At 48.0% G+C, this 22769-nt stretch overlaps 3 protein-coding genes across 7 annotated transcripts in view; 1 reads left to right on the top strand and 2 right to left on the bottom strand.

Annotated features, from left to right (window-relative positions):
* Gon4l (gon-4 like) overlaps positions 1 to 3104 on the top strand; it is a 79621-nt gene extending 76517 nt beyond the window's left edge. For all 3 annotated transcript variants that reach the window (XM_045138879.1, XM_045138877.1, XM_045138878.1), the window contains 4 exons: positions 688 to 895; positions 1276 to 1753; positions 1837 to 1939; positions 2199 to 3104. In XM_045138879.1, the coding sequence (XP_044994814.1) occupies positions 688 to 895; positions 1276 to 1753; positions 1837 to 1939; positions 2199 to 2348 (939 nt within the window). In that variant the 3' untranslated portion in view covers positions 2349 to 3104. The remainder of the gene's footprint in view (positions 1 to 687; positions 896 to 1275; positions 1754 to 1836; positions 1940 to 2198) is intronic.
* Msto1 (misato mitochondrial distribution and morphology regulator 1) lies at positions 2637 to 7624 on the bottom strand. Its single transcript, XM_045138880.1, has 14 exons — positions 7524 to 7624; positions 7306 to 7426; positions 6859 to 6928; positions 6683 to 6758; positions 6471 to 6525; positions 6254 to 6392; positions 5994 to 6111; positions 5622 to 5756; positions 5373 to 5525; positions 4875 to 5006; positions 4620 to 4804; positions 3500 to 3604; positions 3303 to 3412; positions 2637 to 2922 (listed from the first exon to the last, which is right to left on the bottom strand). Exons 1-14 carry the CDS (start codon positions 7605 to 7607, stop codon positions 2708 to 2710), a joined length of 1698 nt encoding a protein of 565 aa, XP_044994815.1. The 5' UTR covers positions 7608 to 7624; the 3' UTR covers positions 2637 to 2707.
* Positions 7625 to 8624: 1000 nt separating this feature from the next.
* The window catches only part of Dap3 (death associated protein 3), a 36181-nt gene continuing 22036 nt past the window's right edge, over positions 8625 to 22769 (bottom strand). For all 3 annotated transcript variants that reach the window (XM_045138062.1, XM_004667258.2, XM_045138063.1), the window contains 9 exons: positions 19863 to 19971; positions 19645 to 19737; positions 17842 to 17972; positions 15217 to 15297; positions 14991 to 15149; positions 14063 to 14122; positions 11809 to 11898; positions 10196 to 10313; positions 8625 to 8960 (listed from right to left, as the gene is read on the bottom strand). In XM_045138062.1, coding sequence (XP_044993997.1) covers positions 8875 to 8960; positions 10196 to 10313; positions 11809 to 11898; positions 14063 to 14122; positions 14991 to 15149; positions 15217 to 15297; positions 17842 to 17972; positions 19645 to 19737; positions 19863 to 19971 — 927 coding nt within the window. In that variant the 3' untranslated portion in view covers positions 8625 to 8874. The remainder of the gene's footprint in view (positions 8961 to 10195; positions 10314 to 11808; positions 11899 to 14062; positions 14123 to 14990; positions 15150 to 15216; positions 15298 to 17841; positions 17973 to 19644; positions 19738 to 19862; positions 19972 to 22769) is intronic.

The following is a 22769-nucleotide window of genomic DNA, read 5'->3' as shown; positions in this document are numbered from 1 at the left end:
CTTTGGAGGCAAACGCCTTAACCTCTAAGCCATCCCTTCAGTCCCACATTTTTTTGTTTTTCAAGGTAGGGTCTCTCTGTAGTCCAGGCTGACCTGGAGTTCACTCTGTAGTCTCAAGCTGGCCTTGAACTCACTCACGGCGATCCTTCTACTTCTGCCTCCCAAATGCTGGGATTAAAGGCATGTGCCACTTTCCCCAGCTTGCCAGCCCGCTTTTTATATCTGGTCACATACCTAGGTGGCACTCCACAAGCAATCGCCATTAGCTGCTGAACCTTCTTCCTAGGATATCTAATCAAATCTTTGTTAGGGAAATAGACTGTAAAGATAATTTTGGTTTCTAGACTGAAACTGGCTGGCAGTAATCCTCAGGAGTGATGGGATCTCCTACTCTGCTGGGGCTATTTGAAGTCTAGGGAGAGTCAGGCGTGGTGGCGCACACCTTTAATCCAGCATCTGGGAGGGAGAGGTAGGAGGATTGCTGTGAGTTCAAGGCAACTCTTAGTGAATTCCAGGTCAGCCTGGTCTAGAGTGAAATCATCTCTCCAAAAACAAAAAGTTTGGGAGACTGCAAGTATGTTGGCTCACTTGCTAAACATGAAACCAGGGCTTTTAACTAACTTTTGGGGGGCCTGGTGACAAAGGGGGAGTTTAGGACATACTTGACCCAGAAAGCTATCCTTGCAGGTCTGTGACAGCAAATCCTACAAGAGCAAGGATCCCCATGAATTGGTGGGTAGCAGCCCCTACCCAGAGGCCAGTCCTATGCCTGGCACCAAAGAAGCAGGGCAAGGCAAGGACCTGGTGGAGGAGGAAGCCCTGGAGGAGCAGGAGAATGGAGCCGCCCAGAGCAGGACTGGTAGGACCTCCAGAAAGGGAGAAACGCCCCTTCCAGGTAAGTGACCTGACTGCCAGGACAGGCCGGGTAAGGCCCCCCTGCCTTGTCCTCCTGTGCTTACGGGGCCAGGCCGGGGGTGGGGGTTGGACGCAGCACCTCTTACCATGCACTGCGGAAAGTCAGCCTCCATTTTCTATCCTGAGGCCCCACCCTCTTGCAGTCAGTTGTGCCACAAAGTCCACTGTTGAGCATCCCCTGCCTGTTTTCTCATTGCTTAAGCTTGGTCTCGAGATCCTGTGTACGTTCTGACAACCGCCCCCTGTGCTCTGGCTCTAGGATTTTCTGTTTCCTCACCTCCATCCCTTTTCTCAGCAGCTCAATGCAGGAGAGACTGGTAGTTTCCAGTCCACATCCTGGCACTCTTTCCTTCTCTGCAGGGTCGGTGGTGGGGACTGTGTTGTCTTCCCCAGAAGTGGCTCTCATGGAGCAGCTCCTCCAGGGCCTCCCACCTTGCTCACCTGAGATTCCTGCCTGCTCCAGTGCAGCCCCCAGACCTCCCGCAGAGGCGGTGGCCCCAATGGACGCTTCTGAGCTGCTCCCAGATACAGCAGCAACCAAGAAACCGCCCAGTGCCATGGAGCCCCCCGCCTCCTTAAGGACCAGAGACATGGGGAAACAACATGCATCTGGAAAAGCAGAGTGCAGAGCTGAGGCAGAGATGACTGGCAAGACGTCCCCATCCGTTGATACTTTAGAGCCTGCTCCTCAGGCTGCCAGAGGGGCTGTGACCAAAGGCAGTGGAGTACATGGCAAGGCCCCAGAGTGGGAGCAGCAGCCAAAGGCCACAGAAGCTACAGTGTGTGCCAACAACAGCAAGGTCAGCTCCACTGGGGAGAAAGTCGTGCTGTGGACCAGGTAGGTGAGGGTAGGTGTGTTTGCAGAGCTAAGCCAATTCCTGTGCAAGGCCTTAGAACTGACCCTGACCTGTGCCACTGCAGGGAAGCTGACCGAGTGATTCTTACCATGTGCCAGGAACAAGGAGCGCAGCCACAGACCTTTGGTGTCATCTCTCAGCAGCTGGGAAATAAGACCCCGGCTGAGGCAAGTGTGTGGGAGGGACACCTTAGCGGGCTTGAGCCCTAGAGGAATGGGAGGCTAAACTCTTTAAAAGCTTGACTTCAGGACTTTACACTCACAAGATACTCACAAGATACGATGGCTTATTACAAAGTTCGAAGAGTGCTTTGCACCCTAGATTTTAGGAGTGTGACTTGAGTCTCCCTGTCTATAATCTGCTCATATGGAATTAATCAACTTTTCCAACTGGTGTGCAGTGCTTCACGAAGCTCTTCTCTGCTAGGTTTCCCACCGCTTCCGAGAACTCATGCAGCTTTTCCACACGGCCTGTGAGGCCAGCTCGGAGGAGGAAGACGACGCCACCAGCACTAGCAACGCAGACCAGCTGTCTGACCGCGGGGACCTTTTGTCTGACGAGGAGCTGGATGAGTGAGACTCTGGGGAGGTGTGGGGACACATGTGCTAGGGAGAGGCACTAGCTCACCCGTGCACACCTTCAGCTCTGCCTGCACAGTGAGGACAAGGACAGAGTGAGGGTGGAGATCTCGCCACATCCTATTTCTTGCTCAGGATCTTGTGAGGACCTTATAAGTCCACTCTCTGCGGCACTGGGGGAGGCGGGGCTTGGCGTTCTGTTGTCCTTTTCTGTCTGTCTGCTGGTATTTATTGCTCTGTGTGTGCAGTTGTAAATGCCTGTGTCATGTACTTAGTCCCAAGACACTGAGGCTGTGCTGCCCGGCTCCTGCACCCAGCAGCTTTTATTGAAAAGTAGCTCTCCCTGGGCCCAGAACTTCAGTCTGAGAGGCTTTCGCCTTCCCGGTAATGGTGGGCCAGGCTGTGCAGCTCCTGCAGCAGCTCCTCCTTATCGTCCTGCTCCACTCCCGCGTCCAAGAAGCTGGCCCAGCGCCGCAGGTCCAGTCTGCTTAGCTCTTCAGCTAAGCTTCTCAGGGTCCGGAACATGGATGAAGAAGAACGCAGGGCACCAAACACTGGAATGTTCTGCACTGCTACAGAGGGAGAGAAAAGGTTGACCGAGTGCATTGGATCCTGTAGAGAAGCCTGGGTGCTGGGTAGACCTGGTTATCAGGTCACTCAGTGAAATACGCACTGTCCCTTTAAAATACCAGTACTCCAGAGCAAGGACATTTCTCAGGAGCTGTAGGGTGAATAAAGGAATGTTGAATTGTGATTTTTTTTGTCTTATGAGGTAGGGTCTCCCTTGTAGCTCAGGCTGACTGGGAATTCACTATGTAGTATCAGGGTGGCCTTGAACTCATGGTGATCCTCCTACCTCTGCCTCCCAAGTTTAAGCACTTTTAATGTAGGGAGGGAAAAAGTGAAACCCCTCCGGTGCTTAAAATACTAATTTTCATCATGCCCTACCTACCTTTGTGCCTGGAGGGACTTTCCAGAGCCATGCCTGGCTGCCTGAAGCTTGAGAAGAGGTTGGGGTAAGGAGGTGCCACCATGCAGGGGGTCAGCAGCAAATGCGATGAGCTGCAGGCAGAGAAAGGCAGTTGGTTAGTAGGAAGTCCAGGGTAGTGCCAAGTCCAGAAGAGGGGCAGGAGGAAGTGCTGCACTGACCTTGTGACCCTAGGCTGCTGCTGTTCTAAATACTGGGCCAAGACTTCTTTACCAGAGGCACAGGCGTGGAGGGTGGAGGGCAGAGGCGCCCCTGGAGTGAGCGAGCTGCCAGAACAAAGCCAGAGCTGCTGTGAGCGAGTGTGAGTGTGGCAGGCGAGCGCAAGCTGGAATTCTTGTAAAGTCAGTGAGTGACCTGTCAGAGCCTTTACATGAACTTTTCCTTTCGAGTGTGGTGTGTGTACATGTTTTTATGTGTACCCGGGTACCAGTGTACAGATCCACATACAAGAATGCACACATTTGTGGAGGCCAGAGGACAAGTTGGGTGCTATCTTCTGGGAAGCCATCTGCCGCCTCTTGAGAAGGCTCACCTCTTAGGCAGGCGGGCTGACCAGGGAGCTCCAGAGATCTGCTGTCTCTGGCTGGGATGCACTGGCATGCCCCCTGGCATTTTGTGTGGGTAGTGGGGACTGGACTCAAGTCCTAATGGATGCAAGGTGAAAACACTGTACCAGCTGAGGTATTCCCCAGCTCTCCCACCACACACACATTTTTTTTCCTTGTTTTTTCAAGCAATGGTCTTGCTCTAGCCCAGGCTGACCTGGAATTCACTGAGGAGTGTCAAATTCACGGTGATCCGACCTCCGCCTCCCGAGTGCTGGGATTAAAGGCGTGCGCCACCACGCCCGGCCACACACTTTTTCATTTTTTTTTTTTTGGTTTTTCAAGGTAGGGTCTCACTCTGGTCCAGGCTGACCTGGAATTAACTCTGTCATCTCAGGGTGGCCTTGAACTCATGGCGATCCTCCTACCTCTGCCTCCCGAGTGCTGGGATTAAAGGCGTGCGCCACCACGCCCGGCCACACACACTTTTTGAGACAAGGTTTCCTGCATCCTCCTCCTGAGTGCTGGGGATGCAGGTGTCACCATCATACTTGGTTTATGTAATGCTGGGGACTGAACTCTGGACTTGGTGTGCATGTCAGCCACTCTATCAACTGGACCCACATCCCTAGCCCCATACCCTTTTCAGTGAGTGGGTGATATCAACAGGAAGCTGTATTCTCAAGAATGGTTATATGAGGGGAGAAGACATGAAACAAAAACTGTTAGTTCTTACCTGGTATGGCACGTTCTGTCTATGCCCCTCAACACCACTGACTGGGCAAAGCACTGTGTTCCAGCAGGGTCTCCACATGCAGACAGTGGGGTCCATGGGATGGTATCCCCAAGCTGCAACAGGGTATCAGGAAGGGACTGGCCTGGAACCAAGGGGAAGGGGATGATAGCATCTGCGGTCACCACCTAGACGGGGAGGAGAGCAGGTTACAGAGCCTTCCTCAGTGCTGACCCAACCCTTTCCAAAGCCGCTTACCTTCCTCCCCGAGAAACTCAGCATGTCAGCCAACTGAGCCATGGAGACTGGGGAGGAATGCAGGCGAAAGGGAACAGTGACTGTGTCCAGGGCTGTAGCCAGGATGGCACCGCTGTGGAAGGGCAGAGTGGCCTGTAAAGTGGACCATGACAGGACATGGAAGGTGTGGAGGCAGAACAGTACTGGCAGAGGCTCAGGGGTGAAGCAAAGTTGTGTTTGTCTCAACACTGGGCAAGCATAGGGCAGTGTGACATAAGAAGCCACACAGCAGAGTCTAAGGTAAGGACTTCAGAGTGCCAAGTCCTAACAGAATACCAGGGACCACCCAAGGTGAGGGTTTAGGAACACTGGGTTGTTGGTGGAGGAGCTTAGTAGGGAGTTTATAGGATCAAGCTCTAAGCAGTAGGGGTAAAAGGCAACTATAGTCAAAGGTTGACTTGGGGAGACTCAGGAGGGGCTCCTGGTCCAGCGGTAGCCAGGATAAGCCTCGAGCCTTACATCATAATGCAGGTAAGGAAAGTTGACAGGTGGCTTGGGTCTCAGGCCCAAGTCCCTGCTCACGGATAAGGGGCAGACAAAAGAGCTGGAAGTCGCCAGGTGCACCAGACCAAACACTGTGTTTAACAGCCTGTAGACATTCTTCTGGTGCTCCTGGTGAGAGAAAAAGAATAGCTTTGCAACAAGCCACTTACTCTATGGGGTTCTCTTTTCCCCCACTATGACTTTTTGCCTCCAGATTCCACTCACCCCAAGATGACAGGGCCCAGGGAGCAGGCCCCAGGTTATTATTCCTCGTCCTGAGTACTCATCTTGTAGTAATTCTGCAGTTTTAGCCCCTACTCCAGAGAAACCATCATGCAGGTCACACAGGACCTGGAAGCCCTAGAGAGAAGACCGAGGTTGTGGGTGGAAAGTGCACACTATGCAAGTTCCAGTCCTGTGTGGTGCTGCGCACTTGTGATCTAAGCTTGGGGAGAGGTAGCAGTGCCTAGGAAGTTACCCTCACCATGCATGTGGGTGTGACCACTGCCCCCAGGCAGGGTGAGGAGCTTCTGCCCCTAGCTACCTGTGGGTAGTCACATTTCACGGTGTAGAAGTGCAGCCAATCCCCCTAGCTACCTGCAGGTAGTCACATTCCTCCGTGTAGAAGTGCAGCCTGTCCTCCAGTTCTTCCAGGTACCTGGGTTCCTTCAGGATACTCTCACCCTGGCCAAAAGCCTCCAGACGCCCTGTTTCCCTGTCAGAAATCAGTGAGTGAGGTTAGACAGCCCTGTCCTCAACCTCTTAGTGTGATGTCTGGGAGAAGGGCAGGCAAGATGGGTGCGAGCCTTATCCCATGTGCAGGTGGAGACTCCAGATGCTTTGGGATACCCCCGTACCCATCGTGGTTGTACTTGTGGATCACACAGACGCTCCGGGGATGAAGGTGGACCCTGAGGAAGTCTGACCACACTCTGATGCTGTCCTCTATGTGCAGAAGGGGTTTTGGAGTTGTCCCAGTGGTGACTGGCAGAGGACCTGAGTCAGAGCAGGCAGACAAGCTGTAGCTCGATTGTGTTCCTGCTCTGCGCAGGTCTGGGCTACCCGAAGTCTCACCTTTGCCATTAGGGACAGCTTTGGCCCTCCAGACACCATCACTGTGCGGCACGCCCTGGGAGGAGTGAGACGACGTGCGTTTAGTTCCTGGCAGGTCAGAGGCAGGGTTGATTCCCTCCCTGGGCCCAAACATCAAGCACTTCAAATGATTAACCCCACGTTTTTCAGCCTCTGGGACCACTCTGGTTGTAGCTGGAGTATAAAATCCTCACCTCTGCACTTGTGTAGTCCTGGATGTTGGGATTCTTGGGATCTGTTTCCTCTTTGTGTGTGGTTAGCTTGCCCTGCCTGAAAGAGTAGAGACTGATCAAAGAACTTGTCCCTGTGGAGAGTTCTCCAGTTTTCTGTGCATAGATGCTCATCCCCTCTCCACGCCCCATATACACACCATGCTATTGCGGCATCCAGCTCACTGTCTCCATAGAGCCCACCGTCCTTTTTCAGGGAGTTCAAGCTGCCTGCACAGAAGATACAAACAATGGGACATGAAAGCCCAAGGGCTGATCTGATGGCCTGTCGGGTTACCGTTCCTCTAGCACTAGGCTCTTCCAGGCGTTCGTGGGATGGGGAGAGGCCAGTTCAGGAAGAATTTGGGTTCCATTCTCCTGTCGCCAACTTTGGTATAAGTTGTGGCGCCTTGGGCAGGACCCACATCCAGTGGTCCTCCGCGAATACAGCAGCTTTAACAGCACACAGCCTTCAGGGCCAGGCTGCCCCTTCCCAGGAAGGCGCTGGGGACCGTCTTGCCTTCAGTGTGGCTGGAGTCCGGGACTGATGCGGACACCGCACGCAAGAGGAAAGCCTGGAACGCTGGCTAACCCCAGCCCCGCCTCACCCTTCAGATCCAGGACGATCAGCCGCGGCGTGCACGTTTCCCGGCCGGTCCGGTAGAGAACGTCGGGGCACAGCTCCGCGGGAGCCTCCTGGGCATCGGCCGTTCGGCCCAGCGCAGCATCCTGGGGGAGGCAGAGACAGGCAGAGCGGAGGTGGCAGGAGGGCCAGTGGGGACGGCCCCGCGGTCGATGCTGCAGGGCGGCCACCCGACGGTCTCACCTGCTGGTTCCACCAGTGAGCCCCGACGAAGCCCGCAAAATGTCCCAACTGCAGCGTGAGCACCTCCCGGGCGCCGCCCGCCATGCCGCCCTCGCCCAGCCGCTCGCTGCTCCGCTACGATTGGCTCGTCAGCCTGGTGGGCGGGCCACGTCCTCTGCGCCCCATTGGTTCACGAGGACGTCCTTCCCTATTGGATTACCGATTTGATGAACCCAAGAGTCCCCGCCCCTTCCTCGATCTGACCACTCACGCAGCCAAGCTCGGCGGAGGGGCGGGGCGGCGCGTGCTAGGCCGGAAGCGGCGGTGGCCGCCGCCACGCTGGCGCAGTGCTAATCCTGTGCCTTGGGGCTTGCTGGTTCTCACTTGCCCTTGTTTCTCAATCAGAAACCTCTCTGCAGGCCAAAAAAAAAAAAAAGAAAGAAAAATCAAACCTGCAGGGTGTGGTCGCACATGCCTTTAATCCCAGCCCTCGGGAGGCAGAGGTAGGATAGCCATGAGTTCGAGGCCACTCTGAGACTATGGTGAATTCCAGGTCACCCTGTGCTAGGGGACCCTACCTCGGAAAACCAAAGAAAATAAAAATATAAATAAATAAAAAATAAATCTAAGCTGACCAGAGGCCCTGGTGCATCCATACATCCTCTCTCTCAAACAACAATATTGAGAAGGAAATAGGAACCCATATTACTGGTAGAAATGTAAAATGATACCACCGCTTTGAAATTAGGAGTTTCCCAAAATGCTTAACAATGTCATGGTTGCACAGCCCAGCAATTCTACTTGAGCCACCGCTCTAGGGAAGCGTCCACACAAATACGTGCTCAGGCAACTGGATTTGACTCAAATGACCCCCAAAATTGTGAGTGGATCTGCAGAAAGGGGTAAAGTGCTACAAGGTGAAGAACCTCCTGGCATGAAAGATGGGCTGTGACTGGGTAAGCTGTCTAGAAAAGGCAAGCTGTAAAGGCGGAGATAGAATTACCCAGCGTTCAAAGACAGGTTGGAGCTAGAGTGAGTTCCAGCTCAGGCTGGACTGGAGTGAGACCCTGCCTTGAAAAACAATCAAAAAGCAGAATAAAATCCGACACAACACTTTGGAAATATATGTACTTTTGTTTTTAATGAAAATGTACATGATTATGCTAAATGTGAAAACTACAGATCAAAAACAGGTGTTACTTTTAGGAACAAGTGGACAGCTCATTGCCATGTCTTTGGTCACTGCACAAGGAGCCTGTTTCAGCAAAGGCTCACAGCAAGTTCCCCCCGGTACACTGCGGGGCTTGCTAATGTGACAGGGCCTAGTGTAGAGGGACTGTCCACTGTCTTGCACAGATACTGTGTCCATGCCTTAGAGGTAGGCACAGAGTCTCTCCAGTTGCCCAGGGTTGGAATTACTAAGGAATAGTAACTCCTTCTTCCCTTCTTCGGTAGGAGCTAGAATGGAAACAGACACAAGTCAGTGGCAGTTTTCAGATTGCTTAACTGGAGTCAGAGACACCCAATCAGATGATACATATGCTAACTCGAGTCAGAGACACCCAATCAGATGATACATATGCTAGTATAACTTGACACAGGATTTCAGGTACTACAGACCCAAAGGAGATGCCAGGACTGAGATGGCTGCTAAGGAAAGCTGCTGGCCCCAATGAAGTTTTCCAGGACTGTGAGTAGCCTAGCTGGAGGGGCAGAATTGAAACTCCAGAGACTTGTTGCTGGTTAGAATTGTGGGGCTTGGAGATTTGTCACTGACTAGGGTTGTTGGACTTGAAGCTACAGAGTTTGATGTTTTTCCTGGTTGATTTAAATCTTGTATTGGTTGAATATTGCTTTGCTGTGCTCAATGCCATCTTTTGCAGTGTGAATGCTTATTTTGTGCCATTATTGGTTTGGGGAGGGGTGGATTTTTTGGTATTATGGCTCAGTTAAAAGACCTTGGACTACGGGAATGTATGAACATCACTGGAATTGATAAAACTATGGGGGCTTTTAAAGTTGGGACTGAATGCATTGTATTTTACATCACGTATGGATATCGGTTTATGGGGTCCAGGGGCAGAATGTGGTGGTTTGATTCAGGTGTCCCCCATAAACTTAGGTGTTCTGAATGCTAGGCTCCCAGCTGATGGATATTTGGGAATTAATGCCTCCTGGAGGGAGTGTATTGTTGGAGGCAGGCTTATGGGTGTTATAGCCAGTTTCCCCTCGCCAGTATTTGGCACACTCTCCTGTTGCTATCGTCCACGTTATGTTGGCCAGGGGGTGAGGTCCACCCTCTGCTCATGCCATCGTATATATGCACATATACAATATGCGCATGTACTGAATGCTTGATCCTCAGTTGGTGTTACTGTTGTGGGAGGTTCTGGAAACTTCAGGATGTAAGGCTCAGTAAGTAGGTCACTGGGGGCATGACTTTGGGAAAGGTACCTTCTTTAGCTCTTATCTCTGTTTCCTGTCTGCCCAGAAAACCTTCTGCCACACACCCTTTATGTCCAGTAACACAGGGACAACTGACCATGAACTGAGCCCTCTGAAACCGTGAGCCAAAACTTCCTCCTGAATGTTGTCTTTTGCAGGTCACCATGCAAGACTAACTGGCACCCTCTGATGAGGTGAAGGGCACTGCAAACACTAATCCTGCTACAAGCACAAACTGTTACACTGACCTTTCTCATGTTGAAGCCAGTTGTTCTCTAAATAATACTGAAAAGAACTTTCAAATTCCTTTGGGTTATAATTGGAAACTAGAATGGGAACAAAGGGATCCAGGGCATCAAATCCTTCCTAGAGAAAAAGGATAAAAATCCATTATGAGTTAAGTGACAAAGCAGTGGAGGTTTTGGCTTTTGTTTTATTATACTCCACCCTTCAGTTTCAGGCTGTGCTTCATCATGTAAGTACTGTGCATGACTACTGTATAGAGGGAGTGGTGGTTGGATTCAGGTGTCTGCCATAAGCTTAGGTGTTCTGAATGCTAGATTCCCAGCTGATGGAAATTTGGGAATTAACACCTCCTGGAGGCAGGAGTTTTTTTTTTTTTTTTTTTTTTTTTTTGAAAGTGAGTTTATGGGTGTTATAGCCAGTGTCTCCTTCTCAGTATTTGGCACACTCTCCTGTTGCTATTGTTCACCTTATGTTGGCCAGGGGGTGATGTCCATCCTCTGCTAATGCCATAATTCTCCCCTGCCATCATGGAGCTTCCCCTCAAGCCTATAAGCCAAAATAAACCTCTTTTCCCCACAAGATGCTCTTGGTTGGGTGATTTCTACCATTAAAGCAAACCTGACAGCAAGAGGTCATAGATAATATATTTAGAGAAGGAATCAGGGGAGGGTTTGGGCATGGGAACACACCATAATCCTAGCACAAGGGAGAATCACAAGTTCAAGGCTCGACAGTGAAACCTTGTCTCTAAAACTAAAACAAAAGAAAACCACTCAAACAAAAAGAAAGAATTTAGGGCTGGAGGGATGGCTTAGCCTTTAAGGTGCTTGCCTACAAAGCTAAAGGATCCAGGTTTGATTCCCCAGGACCCACATAAGTCAGACGAACAAGTTGGTGCATGCATTTGGAGTTCATTTGCAGCAGCTGGAGGTCCTGGCATGCCGATTCTTTCTCTACATATATATCTGCCTCTCTTTCAAAAAAAGTTATAATTTATTAAATAAATCTATAATGTGGCTTGAGGTATAACCCAATGATATAGTTTTTAGCTAGCATGTATAAAGCTCTGGCTTTAGTCTTCAGAACCACAAAATAACAAAACTCTAAAGATAAATCTATACTGTAGAAAAGAAACAATGATATAAGAGGGTAGACAAAAGTTTCTAACTCATGTTATTATTAACATGACTCAAAAATAATGGAGAGAGAGGGCTGGAGAGATGGCTTAGCAGTTAAGGTGTTTGCCTGCAGACACAAAGGACCCAGGTTCAATTCCCCAGGACTCACGTAAGCCAGATGCACAAGGTGGCATATGCATCTGGAATTGGTTGGCTGGATGCCCTGGCACGCCCATTCTCTATCTCTTTCTCCCTCTCTCACCTTCTCTCTGAGTCTCTTTCTCTCAAAAAAATAAAATATTTTTTAAAAATATGGAGAGAGGAAGATAAAGCAAATATGGTAAGTTCAACATGTTAGCAAAGCAAGGTAAAGAGCATATAAAAATCCCATTTTTTTTCCCAAAAAAGATTCTGACAAAATGAACTGACTTAAAAGGAAACATGTTTCTAGGCTGAGTTGACTAAAGGGAAGCAGGTTTTTTTCCCCATGACTTAACCTTTCCCAGAAGCTCATGAGGTAGATACGCTGTTTGGGGCTTAAAAAGAGACCCAGTCTGGCTCAACGTCAGCACGATTGCACCTCCATGCTGAAAGAAAGGAAACAAAATTGAATTAAAAATGGTTGGGGTGGCTGGGGAGATGTCTTAGTGAGTGAAAGGCTTGCTGTGCAGGTGTGAGAACCTGCGTTCAGAACCCTAGGACTTGTTGTCTAGCTAGTCAAGCTGAATCTGTGAGCTCCAGATTCAGTGAGGGCCTCTCTCAGGCTGGACAGATGGCGTAGTGGTTAAGATGCTTGCCTGCAAAGCCAAAGGACCCAGGTTTGAATTCCCAGTATCCATGTAAGCCAGATGCACAAAGTGGCACGTGTCTGGGGTTTCTGCATTAGCTAGAGGTCCTGGTGCCTATTCTCTCTCTCATAAATAAATAAAATAATAAAAAAATAAAAAATTTCAGCCAGGCATGGTGGCACATGCTTTTAATCCCAGCACTTGGGAGGCAGAGGTAGGAGGATCGCCATGAGTTTGAGGCCACCCTGAGACTACATAGTGAATTCGAGGTCAGCGCAGACCATGGTGAGACCCTATCTTGTAAAACCAAAAAAAAAAAAATAAAATAATTAAAAAAGACTCTGGGGGCTGGAGAGATGGAGTAGCAGTTAAGGAGCTTGCTTAAGGACCCAGTATAGAGTCCCTACTACACACGAAAGCCAGACACACAAGGTGGCACATGTGCCTGGCGTATGTTGGAAGTGGCTAGAGGACTTGGTGTGCCCCTTCTCTCAAATAAATTAAAAAATAATTTTAAAAATTATTTTTATTTTTTTATTAGAGACAGAGAGAGGGAGAGTTATTGCCTTAATTGCTAGCCATCTCTCCAGTTCCTCCCAAAATATTTGTTAAGAAGACCCTGTTTCAAATAAAAGGTGGTTATAAGCTGCGCTTGGTGGCGCATGCCTTTAACCACAGCACCCGGGAGGCAGAGGTAGGAGGATCGCTGTGAGTTCGAGGCCACCCTGAGACTCCACAGTGAATTCCAGGTCAGCCTGATCTAGAGTGAGACCCTAACTTTAAAAAAAAAAAAAAAAAAAAAAGGTGGTTAGACTGAATAGAGGGCTCAGTGGTTACTGTGCCAGCCTGAGCCCAACTTGGGTTTCCAAAACCCATGTGATCTTGGAGCCAACTGGAAGGTGAAGTCAAGAGACTCCCTGAGGTCACAGGCTAGCTTGGCTTCTGCAACAGCAAAACAATGTGACAACCAGTTCAAATAAAGGAGGAGGCCAGAAATGAAGCCCCAGAGTTGTCCTCCCCTCCCTTGTACACATACACCTGGAGAGTGACTGAGGAAGACACTGACATGCCTATGACCTCCACGTCTACCTGCACACACCACACACACGCATGTACCTACATACACATGCCACAGCAAAACACCACGTAATCATCTGGGAATTTTGCTCAGCAGAGCTGTGGCAGTCAGTTCTCGTTCAATTAATTGGCTATTAAATTAATTGGTTTCTGATTTTTGATCTGCCTCTAGCCATAAATTACTCCATGATCTTAAATTTATCACTATGCAATTCTGAGTTTTAATTTCTTTCACACAGCTAATACGGACATGCTGTGACGACATGCGTGGTGGCACACACTTGTCATGTGAGTATCTGAGTGGCAGGAGGACTGAGTTGAAGGCCAGCCTAGGCATACAGTGAGTTTAATGACAGCCTAAGCTACACAGTGAGACCATGTCTTTAGGGAAAAAAAACACCAAAAATCCCATTTTGAATAATTTAAACCAGTATTCAAATGAAAACAAAAATGGAGTAAGATTGCTCCAGTCAGAGGGTAAGATTAAAAACTAAATTCATAGATACTACTTAAGGCCTAACTTGGGGGCTGGAGAGATGGCTTAGTGGTTAACCGCTTGCCTGTGAAGCCTAAGGACCCCGGTTCAAGGCTTGGTTCCCCAGGTCCCATGTTGACCAGATGCACAAGGGGGCGCACGTGTCTGGAGTTCATTTGCAGAGGCTGGAAGCCCTGGAGCGCCCATTCTCTCTCTCTCCCTCTATCTGTCTTTCTCTCTGTGTCTGTCACTCTCAAATAAATAAATAAATAAAAACTAGAAAAAAAAAAGGCCTAAGTTTACACTTAAGGGAATTAGACAAAAGAACATTCTGGCTATAAATTTAGAGACTGGAGAAAGTATCAGAATCCGTTGAAAATGAAGCAGTGTGTACGTGTCATGGTTACTTACCCAGTCGTTGTCCACCATCTTCCTCAGGTTGTGAACTAGGGCTAGCTCCTCTGGGGCAACCTGCAGGTGGTCAAGAAGAGAGGAGATCGGTTTTGGCTGCTACCCTGAGACAACTGATTGACAACTAGAAAAAGCCAAGTCCTCCACACAGGAGGACAGGGAATGAGAGGCCAGCCTCAGCTGCCTAATGAAACAGTCTCAGAAATATAGGAACTCGGGTGTTGTTCAGTGGGGAGTACCTGTCCTGAGCTTAATTCCAGGCTCTGCTTAGAGAGAGAAGGAAGGAAGGAGGAAGCTGGGGAGGGGAAGGAGAGGTATTTATTGCTCACTGTCCCAAATGGTCTTCACTCCTTGATACTCAAGATCTGTTCAGTTCAGATTCACTTTGAAAAGATGACAAGACAGGCATGATGACTCATACTTTAATCCCACCCCTTGGGAGTTAGGATTGCCTTGAGCAGTTCAAGGCCACCCTGAGACTACCAGAAGAATTTCAGGTCCACCTGCCCTGGCATGCCCGTTCTCTCTGTTTCTCCTCTCTCTCTCTGCTTGCACATAAAAACAAACAAACAGACAAACAAACAAAACTAAGCTAGCAGCAAACAAGTAGAAGAGATAAAGTTAAGCAGGTAAGCAGAACTTTTGATGTTCCGCTCTTTCAAAACACTGCCTTAGTGTTCAGTGCGTAAGTGGTGTCACTCTCTCTACATCCTCATACACACATGTACACGTACACACACACGTATGCATACATACACATACACGTAAACATACACATATACAACAATGCTAGTGACTGATCCTGGGGCCTCACTACGTATTTTAGGTCCCAGAACAGGAAAATACATTGCATGGGCTACATGACTGAGCATCGTCCCTTGCACGTGAGGGAGCAGGAAGCACCCAGGGGAGAAAGCCCTCTTCCTACCGGGCTTTTATCTTCTCTTTGCAGTGTGGTCCTTCCCCAGAGCGCGTTGACTCCGTCCACTGCCACGAGAAGCTGCAGCCTCCCCAGACAGCTCTGCCGCTTGAGCTCCTTCAGCACAATCCCAACGGCGTCGGTGGCGTTCCTCACCCGCATTAAGCCCTGAGGGAGAGGCGCTCAGAGAGGCCCAGGCCTTTCCCGCCCGCCTCATGCTCACTTTGTCCCCTACCTGCTCCACCACTTCTCCCAGGGGACTGCCCTTCTCAGTGCTTTCTCGCTTATTCCAGATGTACTTCTCTTCAACTTTTATCTAAAATTAAACAAACAAAATAAAAACAAGATGAAAAGAAGAAAGAGGCAAATTTGGAGCCTGTATTGGTTAAAGGTGTTTGCTTGCAAAAAAGGCTACTTTGTCTAAAGCAGAATCCAATCTCAAGTCAAGAAAGTAGGAAGCTATGGTTAACTGAAGTTGGCCTGAATCTGCCTGTTAGGTCCTCCAATCGCGTTTAATGTAGACGTGAATGATTCCTAACCTGCATTTCTACTCACAGCTTTACATTCATGTCCACGTGTGTGTTGTGTGTGCATGTGTTTTCATGTGTGCGGGTACATAACCACACGAGGGTGTCTTCCTCTCAGTCAGTCTCCACCTTACGGCCTCTGACTAAATAGAGCTCACTGATGGGGCTAGACAAGCCAGCCAGCAATACCTGGTATTCTGTCTGCCACTTCCCAGGCCTAGGACAAAGGCGAGGAGCCACACCCAGTCTTGATGGGGACACGAGGAACCTGAAATCAGGTCCTTGAGCTGCTGACACGTTGCTTATGCATGGAGCATCTCCCCAGTACCTTGACCCCCAATACTTGTTCATTTATTTGCTAGTACTGACAGAGAGAGCACACAGCAGAAAGAGCATGGGTACGCCAGGGACTCTAGCCACAGCAAACGAACTCCAGATGCAATGGCCACTTTGTGCATCTGCCTTTATGTGGGTACTGGGGAACTGAACTCACGTTGTTAGGTTTTGCAGACAAGCACCTTAATCAGAGCCATCTCCCCAGCACCTGTCCCCCCTTTTTGAGGCAGGGTCTCACTATGAAGCCCAGGCTGCCCTGAAACTCACAACTCACAGCAGTCTTCCTACCTCTGCCTCTTCAGTGGTGGGCTTAAAGCATGCCCCAACATGCTTGTACCTTCAGATCTGAAACAAGGTCTCATCATGCTGTGGTTCAAGTGGTCCCCCAAATCCACAAAATACTCTTGCCTCAGTCTTCTAAACATTAGGATTAAAAGTGATTAAAAGGGGCTGGAGGGATGACTTAGCAGTTAAGGCATTTGCTGGCAAAGCCAAAGGACCCAGGTTCGATTCCCCAGGACCCACATTAGCCAGATAGATGTACAAGGGGCACATGTGTCTAGAGTTCGTCTGTAGTGGCTGGAGGCCCTGGCATGCCCATCCTCTCCTTCTCTCTATCTCCCTCTTTCTGTCAAATAAATAAATAATATAAAAATAAAAAATGTTTTTTTTAAGTGATTAAAAGTAGGAAACAGGCTGGAGAGATGGCTTAGAGGTTAAGCGCTTGCCTGTGAAGCCTAAGGACCCTGGTTCAAGGCTCGATTCTCCAGGACCCACGTCAGCCAGATGCACAAGGGGGCACACGCATCTGGAGTTTATTTGCAGTAGCTGGAAGCCCTGGCGCGTCCATTCTCTCTCTATCTGCCTCTTTCTCTCTCTCTCTCAAATAAATAAATAAAAATGAACAAAAAAAAATTAAAAAAAAAAGTAGGAACCATGGCCAGCTGTGTTGGCATATGCCTTTAATCCCAGCACTCAGGAGGTATAGGAGGAATGCTGTGAGTTCGAAGCCAGCCTGTACCCTGACCCTGGCACCTACATAATTCATAAGTTCCTAGGAGACTCTTTATTCCCAGAGTTGAAAAGCTTCATTCTAGCTGGGTGTAGTGGCACACATTTTAATCCCAGTACTGGGGAGGCTGATGTAGGAGAGCTGCTGTGAGTTCAGACCAGCCTGCGGCTATGTAGTAAATTCCAGGTCAGCCTGGGCTAAAGTGAGACCCTACCTCAAAACACCACCACCACCACCACCACCGACAAAAAATTGAAAGAAAAGCCCCATTGTAAAGGTCCTATCTAAGACACTGCTGGCAATGCCCAGTGTGGTAGTCATACCTGTAATCCCAGTGGAGGCAAGAGGATTCTAAGATCATGGCCAGCTTGGGCTACTAGTGACCAAAAAGAACAAAAGGCAAATAAAAATGCAGTAAAGAACATCTTTTGCAATACTTTTCTGGTTCCCCAAAGAGATGGGTCTTACCAGGAGAAAACTTTTCAGTACCAAATGTGTGTGTGGGGGGATTTAAGGGTGTGTAATCACCCACCCCCAAGATAGGGTCTTGCTCTCGCCCAGGCTGACTTGGAATTAGTCTCAGCGCCTCAAACTCACAGCCACTTTCCTACTTCAACATCCCAAGTGCTGGGATTAAAGACATGTGCCACCATAATCAGCTGGATTTTTATTTACTATCCACTAAATGAGAACAAAAAGTTGCCATTATAGTGCAAACTGATAAAGGAATCTTAAGATGTAAGCCCACAGTGAGCAACATGCATGAAAGAAATAGAAAAGTGTTTGTTTTTTTTTTTTTTTAAGGTAGGGTCTCGCTCTAGCTCAGACCTAGAATTCACTATGTAGTCTCAGGCTAGCCTTGAACTCACAGTGATCCTCCTACCTCTGCCTCCCCAACGCCAATTCTCCATTTTATGCTAAATACTCAGAACTCAAAGGAGAGACTCAAGTAATGACCACATGCACTGGAGTGGGAGCTCAGCACCTGGCTGAGGAAGTGCTCATTTGTTGTTTTGAAGCGTCTCAGCCACGTAGAAGCCTCCAGAGGCTGGTCAAGGCGCTGCTTGTTGTAGGTGGAACGCAGAAGCTCCCGGCAGTTCTTCACCCAAAGATGAGCTAAAAATACACAGAAACCCACATTAGGGACACCAGTAAGGTTAAAATACTCTATGCCTCTTTAAGTCTGAGAAGGATGTCTGTTTCATGTACATATATCCATGTATTGTGGTGCTGGGCCCTGCACCCAGGGGCCACTCTTGGCCAAGCACTCCATTACTGAATCACATCCTGACACCTGCATAAGTAGTTGTTGAAGCCTCCTCACTTCTGGAATTTACAGCTTTGGTTGGTCTATTTTATGTATTTATTTGTTTTTTGAGGTAGGGTTTCACATTAGCCCAGGCCGACCTGGAATTCACTCAGGGTGACCTTGAATTTACGGAGATCCTCCTACCTGTGCCTCCCAAGTGCTGGGATTAAAGGCGTGTGCTACCACACCCGACTCTGGTTGGTCTATTTTAGACTAAACACTTTCAATATAATCAATACATAAGACATACTAAGTGGATTAAGTGTCATTTATGCTTACTGGCAGGTTTTGAAACTAAGTCAGAAAATGTGAATGCAGGGACTGGGGAGATGGCTCCAGGGTCAAAGGCACCTGCTTGCAAAGTCTGAAGGCCCAGGTTCGATTTCTCATTATTCACATAAGGCCAGATGCACAAAGTGGTGCATATATCTCAAGTTCCTTTACAGTGGCAGGAAATCTTGACACTCCCATAATCTCTGCTTGCCTTTTTTTCTCACTTTCAAATTAAAAAAAAATATATATTTCTCCCCCTGAGTTAGAGTCTCACTTTAGTCCAGGCTGACCTCAACATTACAGCAAATCTCCTACCTCTGTCTGCCAGGTGCTGGGATTAAAGGTGTATGTCACCATGAATGCCCAGCTAAAAAAATATTTTTTTTAAAAAAGACAATTTAAAAAAGAAAGACATATAAACTTGGACAAAATAAGTACATATGCAAAGTGTGAGGGTTTAGGTTTTTCTATTCTGAAGAATTAAAAAATGTTGATAAAAGATAAAAGGCTTGCCAGGCATGGTGGTGCACTAATCCCAGGACTTGGGAGGCAGAGGTAGGAGAATCGCTGTGAGTTCGAGGACACCCTGAGAATACATAGTAAATTCCAGGTCAGCCTGGGCCATAGTGAGACCCTACCATGAAAAACCAAAAAGAGATAAAAGGCTCTATGGCTACTCAAAGGTGTTAACTGCTAGCAAAATAAAAATAAAGTGGCGGGGGGGGGGGGTGGCTGAGGAGATGGCTCAGCAGCTAAAGGTGCTCAGTTGCAAAGCCAGCCAGCCTGGGTTTGAGTTCCCAGGACCCACATAAAGCCAGATGTACAAAGCAGTGCATGCATCTGGAGTTTGTCTGCAGTGGCAAGAGGCCCTGTTGCACCCATTCTCTCTCTCTCTGCTCACAAACTTACAAACAGAGATACTGGGGAGGCTGAGGCAGGAGGACAACTTCAGCTAGGAATTTAGAGTCAGCATGGGCAAGCACACAAGACCACTGTTGTTTTCAGGAGGCAGGGTCTCACTTTAGCCCAGGCCGACCTGGAACTCACTCTGTAGCCCCAGGCTGGCCTCAAATTCAGGGCAATCTTCCTACCTCAGACTCCTGAGTGTGAGCAACCGTCCCCAGAGGCCTGCTGTTTCTTAACAAAACAAAGCGAAGGAGCTGAGGGCTGCACATGTAGGAGCACAAAGAACGAGCAGATCCTTACCGTCTGGAACGTGCAGGGTCAGCCAGTTGTGTTTTGCACAGAAATGAATAACATGGCAAAGACTCAGAGTTTTTCCTGTTCCCTTCTCTCCATCTAGAGTATGTGTTAAAGAAAACACCACCACCACCACATTGGCGCTCAACAGCATATCTTTACTCTCTTAATTTAAAGGGAAAATGTACTGGATCAAGAGGGACCAGGCAGGCAAAAAAGGATACAAAGAAGATAGCGCACAGCTGGATGTGTAAAATTGGTGTTTTTCAGGTACTGTAGGAGTTCTAGGGCTGGTTTCCTTACCATTAGGCAAGCTTCACCAAATGTCTTCACCTGGGTAACAGGAGGAAGGAAAGGATGGGCTTGGAACTTGTAACAACTCTTTAAATCACATGCACACTAAGCTTTACATTGTAAAGCAGAGCACTAAATAGTGCCTTTTTTGAGACAGGAGAGGTTGGGCTGGCAAATCAATCCATGTAATTTAGATAAAACTGGAGGTATATCAACTAACCTAAGTACAGAATTCCTGATTATTTTTGTTAACTAAGTTGGATGTCAATTGAAATCTAAAAGTAATTAATACATCTCATAACGTAGTCATATTAATATTTACAGTCACTGCAAGTATTAAAAAAGAGGATCAGGGGGCTGGAGAGATGGCTTAGTGTTTAATGTGCTTGCCTGCGACTCTCATGATCCTCCCTTGGCCAGATGTGCAAAGGAGAGGCAAGCGCAAGGTTGTACGTGCCCACTAGGTGGCGCTAGCAACTGGAGTTTGATTGCAATGTCTGAGGCCCTGGCATGCCAATTCTCTCTCTCAAAAAGATAAATAAATAAATAAATAAATAAATAAATAAAAAAAAACAGGTACAGGGGCCGGAGAGATGGCTTAGTGATTAAGACTCTGGCCGGTAAAGCCTAAGGACCCAGATTCAATTCCCCAGAACCCACATAAGCCAGATGCACATGGTGGCACATGTGTATAGTTTGTGTGCAGTGGCTGGAGACTCTGGCACACCCATTCTCTCTTTCTGTAATAAACAAACAAACAAACAAACAAACAAACAAACAAATAAATAAATAAGGGACAGTAGAGTGTTCAGCACACCCTTCACGGCTCAGGGTCCTTTGCGGAAGAGGTGGAGAAAGCACGTAAGAGCTATAGGAAGTGTAGGACTGCTTACAGTGCTATCATCTAGAAACAAAGTGGCCTTGCTATTCATGACCAAACAGTGGCTGATGCTACCTACACAAGACCTGCACAACAGGAGGACAGACATGATGGCACAGAAAGACACTAGTTGGAAAGAGAGGATTCAATAAAGGGAGTTGGGTGGAAGGAAGGGTAGTGAGAGGGGATTATTTTCATGGTATACTGTTTATACTTTTGGAAGTTAGCAAAAAATACTACACACACAACCAAACAAATAAAAACACCCAGGAAAAAGAATATAAAACACCTTTACAAATTATTTAGTACATAGAGAGTATTCAATGAAGTCTTTTACATTTCTTGTAGTCGGTTACTATGATCATCTCTGCGTTTCACTAGAACAAAGCACCAAGTGGTGGAGGGAAGGTGCCGTCAGTGGTCCCATGACTACAAGGCTACACTCTCCAGCACAATGCGCCAGAGTCTAGGTACTGGTGACACATGAGTCCCTTCTTCTTTTTTTTTTTTTTAATTTTATTTATTTATTTGAGAGTGACAGGCACAGAGAGGAAGACAGATAGAGGGAGAGAGAGAGAGAGAGAGAGAGAGAATGGGCGCGCCAGGGCTTCCAGCCTCTGCAAACGAACTCCAGACGCGTGCGCCCCCTTGTGCATCTGGATAACGTGGGACCTGGGGAACCGAGCCTCGAACCGGGGTCCTTAAGCTTCACAGGCAAGCGCTTAACCGCTAAGCCATCTCTCCAGCCCACGAGTCCCTTCTTGTCACTCAAATACACTGGTGGAAAAGTTTGTAGCTTTTTGATTTTTTAAACTTTATTTTTAATTTATTTGAGAGAGACAGAGACAGAGAAAGAGGGAGGGAGAGAATGGGTATGCCAGGGCCTCCAGCCACTACAAATGAACTACAGATGCATGTGCCAAATTCTGTGTCTGGCTTACGTGGGTCCTGGTGAATCAAACCGAGGCCCTTTGGCTTTACTAAGTCATTTCTCCAGCCCCTTTTTTAAAAATGATTTTTTCTTACAGGCAGGTTATCTAGGCCAGCCTGAAGCTACAGAGTAAATTCAGGTGCTGCTAATCGTAAGAGCCATGCATACAGTTAATTATGACTTACTTCTTTCCCTCTTTCCTTTCTTCCTTCCCTTTCTCCTTTCTTGGTATCTGGTTTTTGGAGGTAGGGTCTTACTCTATCCAGGCTGACCAGAAATTCACTATGGAGTCTCAGGGTGGCCTTGAACTCACAGTGATCTTCCTATCTCTGCCTTCTGAGTGCTGGGATAAAAGGCATGCCAGGGCCTCCAACCAATAACACATGCACCACCTTATACGTCTGGCTTACGTGCGTCCTGGGGAATTGAACCTGGATCCTTTGGCTTTGCAAGCATGCACTGTAACCACTAATCTAACCCTTCAGTACAGATTTCTGTGTGTATTTCATATATATATTTATTTATATACACACATATACATATACATAAGTACATATATATATATATATGTATATACACATACACATATATATTTTTTTGGGGGGTGGGTTTCTGAGGTAGGATCTCACTCTAGCTCAGGATGGCCTGGAATTTACTATGTAGTCTCAGCGTGGCCTTGAACTCACAATGATCCTCCTACCTCTGCCTCCTGAGTGCTGGGATTAGAAGTGTGCACCACCATGCCCAGCTTAATTTTTTTTAAAAAAATTTTATTTATTTATTTGAAAAAGAGAGGAAGAGGCAGATGAACTCCAGAAGCACGTGACACCTTGTGCATGTGGCCTACATAGTTACTGGGGAATTGAACCTCAGTCCTTAGGCTTTGCAAGCAAACGCCTTAACTGCTAAGCAATCACTCCAGGCCAAATTTCTGTTCCTGAGATTCAAATCAAATTTAAAATTTTCTATTTTTCTCCTCATTTGACCAATCCCTGATATCTCTACCTTGTATTATGGGATTCCCCC

The sequence above is a fragment of the Jaculus jaculus genome, chromosome 19 (genome assembly GCF_020740685.1).
Source record: "Jaculus jaculus isolate mJacJac1 chromosome 19, mJacJac1.mat.Y.cur, whole genome shotgun sequence".
NCBI classification, from domain to species: domain Eukaryota; kingdom Metazoa; phylum Chordata; class Mammalia; order Rodentia; family Dipodidae; genus Jaculus; species Jaculus jaculus.
This window is presented reverse-complemented; position numbering and strand designations above follow the sequence as displayed.